Raw genomic sequence first — 13,674 nt, forward strand, 5'->3', positions numbered from 1 at the left:
ATTGCTAGAACCAAAGCTACTAGGTGTTATTGGTTTGTCTTGTGTTGTTGTGATGCATGAACCAATACTGTTTCCACTGAGCCACGTTGGTTCACATCAGATGTCTTTGTATGTGCAAACTGACTCAGTGACTCAAAGATAAAAAAGTATCCACAGTGTCTCAGCAGACACACACGCAAGCGCGCGCGCACACACACACACACACACGCACACACACACACACACACACATACACACACAAAAGTGTAGTGACATGTACATTGCTTTTTTTTTTTACATAAGAAACAAATGTGCACATAAAATAATTGTAAATAAACTGAATACATAAAAATCAACAATGACAAATTAGACAAAACAGTCAAAAGAAAATCAAAAGAAAAGTTTATCGTGAAAAACAAAAAAAAACAACAAAAAAAATAGAAGTAAAATTTAAACCAGCACATCTCTACACAAGGATACTGGACTACAGTACAGTCAGAGGGATCTCCATAGCAGGTCAGGCTTTATACCACTGCTAGGACTGTCATGTTTTTTTTTTTTTTCTGCGATGATTTTTGACTTTTGTTTTCGAGCTGTCCTTCATCTGGTGCCGCCGCCGCCGCTCGGGCTCACTGCGTGGATGCTGTAGTGGTTAGTGCTGGATGGCATCACCTGTGCACAGAAGCAGTTTAGAAAGTCCGGACTGATTTGCCTCCTGGCCTCCTGAAATATTCTGCTGGCAGCACGGACACACACAAACACAGCCAAAAGCCAGTCAGCATTTTAAGAGCTTTTTTTTTTCTTTTTTACTGTCACTGGGTCTCTTTGGAATGCGTCTTACTTCACACACACAATGACACAAGGTATCTGCAGGTTTTAAGGGCTCACTTTAACCAAATAATGTCAAAATAATCTGACATCATTTGGTCATTATCTATGTACAAAATAAAGGGCTCCTCCTCTGAGGGAAAATGAATAGCTACAGAACATTTCGCCGATATCTGGCCATTGCATTTTGAGACATCACATTCTGGCCCAAAGTGTTGGAGAGACGAGCAGACACAGAGTGAACCACCACGGGGAAAATATCTGTGATTTCCTCCCATCTTTCACAGACCCACAGATACCCTGTCATGTCCTTTTAAGGGGTGTGAAATGCGAAACAACGAAAACAACTGATTTGAGACATGAAGACACGGGGGATTCAAACAGCTTGCACCTCAGCTGGCGAACCTTTTCACGCCATATCCCTCTCCCAAAAAAAAACAACCCCTTGGTCAGCTAAATGTATCAGTTCCTTACAATGTTACACGTCAACCATAATCCAGTGCATTGTTACCACAGTGTTATTTGCAGTAATGGAATCTGGATGCATGGTTGGCGTCTGTCAATAATTAAATCAGAACTTGGTTTCATGCTTGAAAGTAAAGGAGATGTTGACAGCGCTCTCGGCGCAAAGATTCACAGGAGTTGCAAACGTATGATTCCATGAGCAGCTGATACATGCCTGGAGGCAAAGGCAGCAAGTTTTGGTATCATGCACTGGTGCACTAGCATGCAAACGTGTTCTTGCTGTGACTGCCAGACAGTGTTGATGGGATGGCTTGGTTGTCAAACTGCAGGTAAACTTTGCTTTGATGCGTTGCCCTCTCTCGTGGGTTTCCTGCATTTCCGTACAACACTGTGGCTCCTCATACAGTTGCCTTGAGTTTCAAAGGTTTTTCCACTATTACTGTTTTTTAATTGTTTAACTTAAGGTCCAAATTATTGCTCTTAATGTTTCGCCCCTTGCAAGATTTGATAAAGACATGACATTTGGTTACATTACATTTGATTTGATTTCAAGCGAGTGCTGATGTGACCCTTGCTGGGTGATCAAATGAGCCAAGTGCAACCTACTGTCTTTACTTCAGAATGCCTATAACTAAAAATAATTAAATGGGGGCAATAACTGCATCCAAGTCCCAAAATCTAGTGGAAAGCCTCAGACCAGAATAGTGGGGGCTGTTAAAGCAACGCATTCATTTCATCGGAACGACATGTTCAACTATCACATTTGGCTGCAGTGTTTCTGCGTCCACATACTTTGTTTGGGTGTCCAAGTGCTGCTTGGTTGTAGCACCTACATAACGGACAGGTGGAACTGGTGGGATATTTGATATTTGTAATTTTATTTTACGATCTCGTAGTGTAATGTTCACGATTCAGGAACAGGAACATCATTTCTCTCCTGAAAGTGTTGACACCAATTTCCAAATCAGTCTTAAGCTTGTTATATGTTATTTGACATACGCAGGGTACTCATTTCAAGACTGAATTATGTAAAAGGAGAAAAGGAACCACGTGGACAAATAACATGATCCCCCTTCCTTTCTTTCTGGAATTCCAAACCAACTGGGCAAATGTCAGAGAAAGCAACAGTGGGTGAAGTGAGGCAGAGTTTGAAAAAAAAAAGCTTCTTCTTAGAAGTATGCATGCATACACCAGTCAAACCGTGGCTAATACTGTAGTTACAATGACAGGGAGAGAATCCAAGTATTAGCTTTTTTTCTATCTTTCAGAAGGGCTTGCCATTTTTGTTCATTTACTATACACCTGTGCTTGGCACAACCCCTGCGAATAGCTGTGGCATCTTATTGAGGGACACTGTCCACAATAGATATGGTACGAGCAGAAATGAAAGGGGAAATAAGATGCATAAAGGGATACAAGAACAATACATGTTTGTATGGGCAGATAGGGTTGTGACATAGAAACAGCGCATAATACCTCAAGTGAGATGGCAACCAGTCACCTCTTAGCTTTCAATGGTATCCATTTGTAAAAGCTGTCGCAATCAATGGACCCTAAAATGTACAATTAGTAACTGTGTCAGTATGCATTTCGTGGGGGAAAAAAAGGCAGAAAAGTAGCGAAATACTGGTGAGAGTAGTTTACACATAGGATGTTGATGTCAGCATGAATGGAAATGTATCTCTCTTACTTCAACAGGAAGGAACATACGTACGTCACATTTAGATTTCTGAAATGACAGACAGCTTGGATCTATGAAGGTTTGAACTGAACTGTAATAACTGTGACCCACAATTGATACCATATGTATTCAACTGTGAACATGTACTTTTTTAAAACTTGGGTTGCATAAATGTAAGCTGAAAAAATGTGTTGACACTCTTTATATCAAATTAAGTAATATACTGTTGGTTTAATTATTGACGAACAACTTGAAAAATTCTCATTCAATACTGTACTATGCCCACTGTGAGGTCTTCGTGGATCATACATTTGAGACTGGGAACATGGCTGTTATCTCCCTCCGAATCGAACCTAAAATTGACCAGACATAGTAGCTAGTAAAAACTAAATACTAATGGAACATTCATAGTAGACAGAGTTGTCTCGGAAGCATAGCTTAGCAAAAGATAACTCGTGATAACAGTCTAACCGCTTACTTTTATTTGAAAATGAAATGCATTTATCCAAAATTCATTTACAATTTCTGTAAAGTATTCAATATTTGTAGGGATGTTGGCTTAAGAAAACCGGGGTTTAAAATGCATCTTTGTCAATGTTTGTCAAAGATTGTTGTAAGGCTTTACAGTTACAAAAGTCCAATAAAAACCTCCACTGTGATGTCCAGCCTTGACAGCAGGACATTTTCTTGCAAACAATGCAGAGATTGGAAATCAATGTCTCTGTTTTTGTGGGCTCTATAATTTACTTTGGGGAAGTTTCTTCACGTACAGCCTAAGCTCTACTTGTGAGGTTTATCACATTCATGCTAACATGTATTAATCAAATATCAAAAAGTCCCAGGACATGTGAAACAGTACTTGTGCACAGACGTACAGAAGCGTGTTGCATTCATCAAAGGGGGAAAAAAAAAAAAACTTTACGAACTTTTTGATAATTATGACTTCTATGTACCATAGCATATCATAATTACACCTTTGCAAGTCAAAGAATTGTTTTGAATGTTAAAGGATAAGGCTGGTGATTCAATATGTTGTCTTTGTCATCAAATCAACAATTGACTCAATCCCCATACACCGTCCTGCTGCTGGAAATACTCACTAGAGCACAAAATGTGTATTAATCCACCACTGAAAATAGTCCCCAACAAATGCACTGTTTCTGCCTGCTTGAGTAACGACTGTTAAAAACTACAATGGCTAATTGTTTCAGGAAATTACTGAGCTATTTAACAGCTTGAGCTGTTTTGAAGACTAATACATTGTTGTTTTTTTGTCTTTACATTTACATAAAACAACACCAGCCTTATCTTTTAATTATAAAAAGTTATCCATCCATCCATTTTCTTTCTCAGGGGGCTGAAGCCTATCCCAGCATAGATTGGAGCAAAAGGCAGTGTACACCCTGAACAAGTTTCTCATCTGTCCCAGATACCACATAAATATTCCTTCTCCTGATTCAGGGGCTGGATCCGGTGAAGAATGCGACCCATGATGGTGGGCCCTCTGAAGGCTCAACTGAAATTGATCATTGTCTGGTTGGCGCCACAAAACCGAAGAAGCATGAACCAACAATGTCTAAGATTAACTGACATTTATCTGTAATACTGTGCCATTAACAACATTTCAAGGCTGTTAGAAAGAACAACCGCTTTATTCCAGAGGCCTCCATTATTTACACTTTGCACTGGCTTCTCATTAGCGTCGCCGAAGACTGTCTAATGTTTAGTGAACACCTGCATGCAGATTTGTAAAATCTGATAAAGATGCAATGAAGGGGAAACAAAGGTGGTGGTCAAGTAGGTCCTGGTTCAAATCAACTGGCCGGCTGGGGCCTGCATGTGCGGTTTCTTCTGGATACTTTGGTTTCCTTCCACAGTCCAACGTCCAGGTTAGGGGAATTGATGTGATTGAGAGTGTGAATGTTTTTCTTTCTTTTATATGTCAGCTCTGCAACCTGTCTAGGGTTTACCCTACCTCAAGCCTAATATATTTTTAGATAGGCTCCAGTCCCCCGCTACCCTATGCAGTTTAATTGGGTATACATAATGCATAGATGAGTGAGTAGATAAATGGAAGAGAAAACGGGTGTGAATTTAGTTTCTTTGGTGAATGCAGTGCACTTCAGTAGATATGTAATGCATAGAAATAATCCATATCAGCTCACCATTACCAGTCAACAAATTGTTAATCTCAATAGTCAAACGAAACCATGCGCGGCCAGGTTTCCTGAAAAACTATGGTAATGTTCGGATTATTATATTATAACATGTTCTATTCAGCTGATGTAGACTATATTAGCGATAGTTTAGGAAAAACTGCAGGAGGCTGATTTTAACTAAGCCGGATTTTTCATTGTGGAGCAAACCATCTAATAGCGTGTGAAGGCGTTAAAATATACTGCAGGAACTACGTAAACAATGACCAGACGTCTTTTTTTTATAGCCATGACAAACTTATACGACATATACTGTATTTCCTCATATAGTATGTTCAATACGCTCAGTTTTAATGAAATAAAATGACTCTCGAGCGATAACAAGAAGCTCCTGTCAAGTCCCCTGTACGGCTCTCTCAAAGGCCTGGGAATGTGCTGGGGAATTCAAACTTCAAACAAAAAGTAGGTGGTCAAACACACAAAAGGCCTTGTTAATGTTTCTGGTCAGTGTACTGAGTTTGAGTGAGTTGGACAGAAGATCAAATCAGGCAAAGTTGACGTCTGTCGTTGGAGAAGCTGTACTGCCTACCCAGTGAGTTCCAAAAGGAATCCCGGCTAGACAGGTACGAACTTAAAACGCTTGAAATACTTGTTTATAAGTATGATAGAAGGGCCATTTGTATGGGCCATTTTTGAGCTTGACCTGCAGGACATATGCACAGAAGTGACACATCAGAGAGGTGATGATATGCCGTGCAAAGTAATAGTTTTTCATAAAACTGCAGAATGAAAGTGATAGTGTGAAAAAAGAGAAAAGGGAAAAAAAAAAACGGCCAGGAAACACAAAGGGATCACTGAACGTTTTCCGTTACACGGTGGGTGTTAGTGGACTACTGGAAGATAAGCATGATTCTTAAAGCAGCAGTGAAAGTGACTGCACACACAAGTATGACAAAATGGCTTATTCAAGAGGCAGACAATTGAAATGATCTCTGCTTCACCTGGCTATTTTGTATCTCGCATTCTTTGTTATAATCAGTGGTGAAATAAGGTGAGGTGAGGAATGAGTTTAGCCACAAGGATTTAGTGGAAATGTGATGAAGTGGATGATGATGAAAAAAAATGGATATACTCACAGCAATACTGTGGCTGAAGCCAGAGCCTGGCTGAGGGCTGGTGGCACTGATGTAGTTGCCCACGCCAGAGTCCTGACTGGCAGTCCCATAGAGGTCAGCTACAGGGCCAGGACTGTTTGCACCAGGAAAGGCTCCAGGCCGGGTTGGGTTGGTTCCTATTGAGGAAAGACCAGGAGACCTCTAACACAACTAGCACAGATTAAAACTGACTACGACCTGGCACTCATCGGGAGAGGAACTTTATTTCACACCCAATCTCCATGCTTCCGTATGATTTGGATAAATGACCAGTATATTTGAGTTTCTCTCATGAACATGATAAAATGCAACTTGACACTGACTTGATCGCAATATGTGTGAAAGGAGTCGGATCTTTAAGTTCACCAGTAAGCCATATTCTCTTCTGTCAGGACCTTAGCAGGGGTAACTGCTGTGTTTTGGTTTTTTTTTACTTACCCTGTCCCCTACAAGCTACTTTCCTACTTATGGTCATTGGCAATGTGTTTCCATAGACTTATTTTTATGAGCATTTTGAAGTATCGCATTAGAAAAGCTGAAAAAAAAAGATTCAAGTGTATCAATTGGGTATCACTACAATATGCATGCTTCCTTTAGGCAATATTATTCGGAAATAATTAATGAATTACATCTATCCATCAAGCCAGATGAAGCCAGTCAGTTAGCTAAACCTCAAGCATGCCTTAACGACATAAAGACCCGGATGACCTGCAATTATCTGAAGTTGTACTTGGCCCTGAACACCTTCGAAACACATTATCATATTATCTAGGGTAGCTATACCCTAGATGGCATGTCCTTTAACTCCCGCATGAAACAAATTTCTACGACCGCCTTCTTTCACCTCCGCAAAAATCAGGAAGATCCTGTCTCAAACAGATGCAGAAAAACTAGTCCATGCATTTTTCACATCTAGGCTGGATTATTGCAATTCCTTATTATCAGGCTGTCCCAATAAGTCCCTGAGGACTCTCCAGTTGATCCAGAATGCTGCGGCACGTGTACTGACAGGAACCAGGAAAAGAGATCATATTGTTCCAATATTAGCTTCTCTGCACTGGCTCCCTGTAAAATCCAGAAGAGAGTTTAAAATTCCTCCTCCTCACCTACAAAGCTCTTACTGGTCAGGAACCTTCATATCTTAAAGAGCTCATAGTACCCTATTACCCCACTAGAGAACTGTGCTCCCAGAATGCAGGGTTGCTTGTGAAATGTACTATTGTGACAATACTCCAAATATTCAAACTGTGAAAACAAGTGATAATGACAAAGCAACAGAAATCAAATGATTCTCCAATCAATTCTCCACAGCCACGCTACGAAAAGAATGCACCGTATTCGAGGCAAATTGCCAATACTGCCACACAAGTGTCATGCTTCACGGCACTCGCTCTGTCTCTTTCTCAAGTTGTCGATGCGTTGAGTTTGTCTGTGAGTCTACATGCATGTATGGGAGGACAGTGGCATGGAGATACACACCTGGGCTCTTAAAAGGGTCCGGACTGTGGAGGTGGTGCTGGAGGGAGCTGGGAGAGTTGCAGGCTGAGCTGGCATGATCACTGGGCAGGATTTGAGCTGCTGCCTGGGCCCCCAGGGAGCCGTAGTCGGCCAGGGAGTAGGACGCTCCTCCCCGCAACTCACCACCGGCCCCGGCCGTGGAATACAACCCATAATCGGGGAACCCTGGAAGACAGGCAAGGGTGGGGGAGGAGTGTGGGGAGAAGGAGGAGGAGGAGGGGAGGGTTTTTTTTATTTTATAATGACCTTGATTGAGTCTTTCCTGAATGACTGAATTGGATCTTATCGTTTCTGTGTTCATGTCTTCCTGTTATTTCCCCCTGCTGCCACACCTGGCCATAACAGAAATATTATCATGTGGCATGCACTTGCTGGCAATACCTCACTTAGATGACACATTTAATGATGCAGCTGTGGGTATTCAGGGGTATAGTATATATATAGGAAAGATAGGAATGCATATGGAGGTGGTGTAGCAGTATATATTCAAAATCAAATCAAATGTAGATATGATTTAATGCCTGTTGATATTGAAGCACTTTGGCTGCACATTCATTTACCACATGTGAAACCTTTGTTGGCAGAATGTTACAACAGACCTCCAAATGCTAAGTTAATTTATTTGGACAAACTTGCGTGAAATGTCAGATAAAACGTGAGATCTTGATAATGAGATTTATTTTCACTGTGCTCGTAAACAGAGGCTGCAGGCCATAAAAAATGTATGCAACTTGGTGCAAATGGTGGATAACCCAAGAAGGGTGGGCATAAAGAAAGATGGGTCTAAAAGTGAAACTTGTATTGATCCATATATTTACAAATGTTATTTATGTTTAAATGCTTTATCAATCCCAGTGGGGTGTAGCGATCAGAATTTAGTGGCGCTTGTAAGAAAGACGAAGGTTCCAAAAGCGGGACCGAGAGTCGTATTCAGGAGATCAATGAAAACATTTATAAAGAGTCATTTATAAATTATATTATTAAATATATTTTGGGAATATGCAGTAGAGAAGGATAATCCAGATGATGCCCTTGAGGTCTTTAATGTGTTATTTATTCTTTATTTATTATATATAAGTGATTGAGAAACACATATCAATTAGAAAGCAGGCAGACAGGAACTTGAGATCACCCCGGATAGACGAGGAATTGAGGGAACTGATGAAACAAAGAGACGATGCAAAAAAAGAAATGCAGCTATTACATCAACTTATGAGTCTGATTAGCAAATTTATAAGAGGCTGTGGAATTATGTAACAGCATTAAAGAAAAAGAAAAAGAAATTGTTTGATGAAAATAGAATTATAGATGTGAGTTTATATGAGTTTAGCGAATGGCATGATGGGACGTAGGCCCAACCCCTGCCCAGTACATCTTGAAGTTGAAGGGAAATTCTTGACTAAACCAGTACAAATTGCTAATCATGTTAAATGATTACTTTCATGATGAGGTAAACAACTTGAGGAGCAATGTGCACCAAACAGGTAATATTACCTCCACAATACTAATTGAAGATTTAATAATGAAGTAAATTTAAAATTGCAAAGGGTACAAATGGCCGACCTAGTTTGTTACCAGCTTTAGGAAAGGTAATGGAGAGAATTATTTTTGAACAAATGCGAATGACTTAAACACAGATTATCAACATGCTCTGACACAAATGACCGATGACTGGCAAGGTGAGCAGGACAATAGGTAAGTTAGTGGGTGCAGTTTTGCTTGATTCCAGTTCAGCGTTAAGATGTTATAGATCATTGTTTGTTGTTAGATAAGCTGAAACAATATGGCTTCACTTTTTATGCATTAAAGTGGATGGAGAGGTACCTGATAAATAGGAGGCAGACCGTTTTTTTTAAATGGCAGTTTGTCAAAGATCAGGCATTTTTACTTGTGGAGGACCTCAAGGTAGCTGTTTAGGGCCGCCATTGTTTTCTGTTTTTGTCAATGATCTTCCATTATTTTTAGAAAAGGCAAAAATGACTATGTATGCAGATGACTCAACGACATATGGAGCTGTGTCATCAATAGGAGATCGCAATAATATTTTACATAGAAAGTTAAAGTTAGTGGTGAAATGGGTAACAAACATAAAAATATAAATTAAATTAAAATTAAAAAATAAATTGGTTCTCAATTGGTTGGTAAAACAAAGTCTTTTATAATAGGATCAAGGTATCAGTTAAAAGCTGAACCAACACTGAAACTAAATATTAACAATATACCTGTTGAACAAGTACAAGAGACAAAACTACTGGGTATAACCTTGGATCGTAAATGATCATGGTCTAAACAAATTGATAACATTGTGCGTAAAATGGGAAGGGGTGTGTCAGTTGGAAGTAGAGTTTTAAGAAATATGCCACCAGACGTCATCAGACAAATTCTAAATGCTTTAGTTCTGTCGCAGCTTGATTACTGTGTCGTTGTTTGGTCCAGTGCTTCAATGAAAGACTAAATTACAAGTTCAGGATCACCAAAGGCATTTTATGAAACAATTATCAAGCATGACATGCAACAGAAAGAAGGTTCATGCTACCGAAAGTGAAAACAAGTATGATGCAGAGCCACGGTCACTTGGAATTCATTGCCAGTGCACATTGTTCAAGAAAATACTAAAGAAGACTTTTTTTTGGAATTCAATGTGTGAAAGCACGGGATGATAAATTATATAATTTAAGAAGGTCATTCTGACAAGGACTAATGTTTATTAAGAATGTCTATTCATTTGTAAGAAGAAAATATAAAGTGTGCCTATGAATTCTTGAGGAATTGTGAATTTCAATTATATATTTAGGTGTTTGGTTCAATGTCTGTTTCAATGAGATGAGCTGTTTTTGTTTGTTGTGCTTGTGTGGATATGGTGTGTAAAAGTGTGCATGACTGTACGTGTGGTGGACCCCAGGGGGAACAGCCAGTGCTTATGCTGTTGCTAATGGGGATGCTAATAAAGAAGGAAAGAAAGGACTGAGGACTACACATAGCTCCATCCTGACGTCACCCTTCCATTGAACTGTATGTTACCAAGGCCTGTGATTGCCTATCATCCAAGAACCAGCACTGAAAAGACAGACAAGTCAGTTTAAATAAACTTTTTTTTTTTTTTTAATAACGTGATATACTGCAACAGCTACTGGGCAGAAAGGATTGCGGAAAGACCATTTACTAAATCAGAATAAAGAAATGATGAGAACGAATGATCAATAATTTAGGTCTGGCTTTGCACGTAAATCAATGAGAATAATATCTATTTTCGTATTAATTTTAGATCCAACATTGACAGGTTTACAAGATGGGGTCAGAGAAGCAGCTTATTGAAAGGGCTCATATGGAAAGGGCTTCCACTCATGCATCGTGGCCACACTCTTTTTAAAAGGTTTGCTTTTTGCAGAGGAAGTGCTCTTTACTATAATTTGCTCACTAGAGTGACCAAGTGATGGCCTGGATGACTGAATTGTGCCTTTAAATGACTTAATTAATTTCCTCAAATGAATAGTGTCAAGGTACTGCAGCAGTATGAAGTGACGTGATGAATTTCTGTCAGTTGTCAGAAATTCCATATGTGTGTGTGTGCGTGCGTGCGTGACTAATGTGGTAGTTACAAGTGAGAGTGGTGATTGTTAATGATAATATTTCATTCGTCTATCAGGCATTCAAAGGGAACAGAGCAGCACTTAAGGCATTACAATATGTTTGCATGAACATAATACATTCATATTTTTATATTGTACATATATAGTAAGTTTTAGCACATCGTGTGTGTGTGTGTGTGTCATTTGAACACAAAATACCATTTTGAGAAGCTATAACATTGTTTTGAATGCGGCGTTTCGTTTTTTGCAGGAGATTCACGGCATTTTGCTTTCTGTGTGTGTGTGTCTTTGGATTTGTGTGTAGAGTTTGGAGAATATAAAGTAAGCTTACAGAAAACATTTGTAAACAACTGAGGAAAAACTGTAATTTCATTTATGGTGCTGCCCCATGACACACAATATTCATTTAGATGGAATACCAATCCCAGAGACAGTGTAATGGGATGGCATGAATCCTGAAAACACAATTATTTTTTAAATTTCAACTTTCTTCCTTTAGTCTGTGGCTTTAACATGTGCCCAAAGGAATGAATTCCCCCCTGCTTGAAAATGGTAGCGACTCCCCCAGCCCCACCTGAGTGCGTCTCATGAATGTGTGCAATCTTGTCTGTCAGAGGAAAAAACTCACACTACTTGTTTGTTGTGGTAAGCAAAGGGAGGTTGGAGTTTAAAAAGACCTTACACACAAACTGTCATGACTCCATCTCGGGGGGGGGGGGGGGTTTGCAGGTCCAGATGCACACATGACCACATTTACCCAGCATCTGTGACGACTACACAAATAACACTCATTGCTAACTTCTGCTAAATCATGACAGAAGTTACCTCAGGGCACTTTTCATGTAGTGCAGGTCTAAACCGTACTCTTTCTAATACCCTTCACCCAACACTCACCATTCACCCACCATGAGCAAGCACCTGGCGACAGTGGCGAGGGAAAAAACTCCCCTTTAACGGAGCAGAAACCTCGAGCAGAACCGGGCTCATACTGCCTCCTCTCTTCCTCTCGAAAAAGATATATCACACGTGCTTCTAAATTAACCCCGGGGATTTAACAATCTGCAATTAGCTTCATTTCCTTCGATAGTTTCTAAAAGGATGGGGCCCTTTTCTATTTCTGCCTGTCTTTCTCTCGGAAAAGGGCCTTCTTCAAGCTGAATCACAGACTAATTAACATAGAGAGCACTTCTTTTTAGCCTAATATGGCAGCTCATAAATAATCTAGAATGAATGGCAGCTCATTTCGTACCCAGATGAGCCATCATGAGGATATTTAATTGGGTGTATATCCCCCAGGTCAGGCACTGCCTTTCCTCCTCTTCTCTCTTTGGATGTGTTTTTTAATTCTGAAATTGTCATTGTCTTCTACATGTATATGTGCAGATTAACACGACATATATACACACACCCACTGACAACATCTAACTGCTAAAAGATGAGGATGCGTCCACGTGTGTGTGAACATGCTGTATATGCAGGGAAAGCCTAGTATGATCCAGTCTACAGTAATATTCGTGGCGGGGGTGAGCAGCAGAAAAGGGGAGGCCAGTGTGGTTTTTGACAGCAGGTTTCTGTCCTACTTAATTTATACATAATTTCAGCCTTCTTTAGTGTAGTGTTAGGTACTTTTCCAATCTTGCTGTCCCCTCAATGGTGCTGTCGTCCCTGGTCTAAGAATAATACAACCCCCAGGCAGATCTGGTGATCGATCATTATCCTCTCAGCCAGACGCTATGCTCCTCAAAGTCGTACATAACAAAACGGGTAACCAAATGAAGGGCAGAGTGCAGACTGGCTTTGTAGAAAATAATAGTGTTCATTTTTTTTTTTTTTGCTCATTTATTAAACAGTGATTTGCAACTGTTTTGGAAAAGAAATTACGTCACTTGGCGATGTCAGAGCAGAAAAAGCGTCGTGCTGGAGGGTAATAAAAAAATGACATATTGTGTCGTTTCTTTTGGACTTGTTTGGACCATTTAATGTGCTAGCAGGTAACGTAACAGAGTTATGCACTGATACACAAAATGAAATGAAATGCACATCATTTTCCATGAAGCCACCTTGGCAATAATATATATAATACTGTGTGTTGGCTGTTGTTTACAGGAGAGGCTTGTACAGTAGAGCATGTCTCCATTCTGAGTGTGGAGGCTACACAATGGAGTGCTTCCTATGCTTAATTCTAATGTTCTTTGAAACTACAGTATAGTCACCATAGTCTTGTGTTTTACCTTGCGACTCCTGTGGCATAGAGATGATGTATGGGCTGATGTTGGCTATTCATACTGTGCATTTTTCGGACA

At 39.9% G+C, this 13,674-nt stretch overlaps 1 protein-coding gene across 5 annotated transcripts in view; it reads right to left on the minus strand.

Moving 5' to 3' along the window:
* Positions 1-2,783: 2,783 nt before the first annotated feature.
* Positions 2,784-13,674, minus strand: part of msi2b (musashi RNA-binding protein 2b) — a 160,316-nt gene continuing 149,425 nt past the window's right edge. For 2 of the 5 annotated variants that reach the window (XM_070905485.1, XM_070905482.1), the window contains exons 12-14: positions 7,743-7,946; positions 6,246-6,400; positions 2,784-2,825 (exon numbers count right to left, since the gene is read on the minus strand). In XM_070905485.1, coding sequence (XP_070761586.1) covers positions 2,784-2,825; positions 6,246-6,400; positions 7,743-7,946 — 401 coding nt within the window. Of the gene's footprint in view, positions 2,826-6,245; positions 6,426-7,140; positions 7,181-7,708; positions 7,947-13,674 lie in introns of all 5 variants that reach the window. The other 3 variants (XM_070905484.1, XM_070905483.1, XM_070905486.1) reach the window with 3 other exon arrangements.

This window comes from Enoplosus armatus, chromosome 5 (genome assembly GCF_043641665.1).
Source record: "Enoplosus armatus isolate fEnoArm2 chromosome 5, fEnoArm2.hap1, whole genome shotgun sequence".
NCBI lineage: Eukaryota > Metazoa > Chordata > Actinopteri > Centrarchiformes > Enoplosidae > Enoplosus > Enoplosus armatus.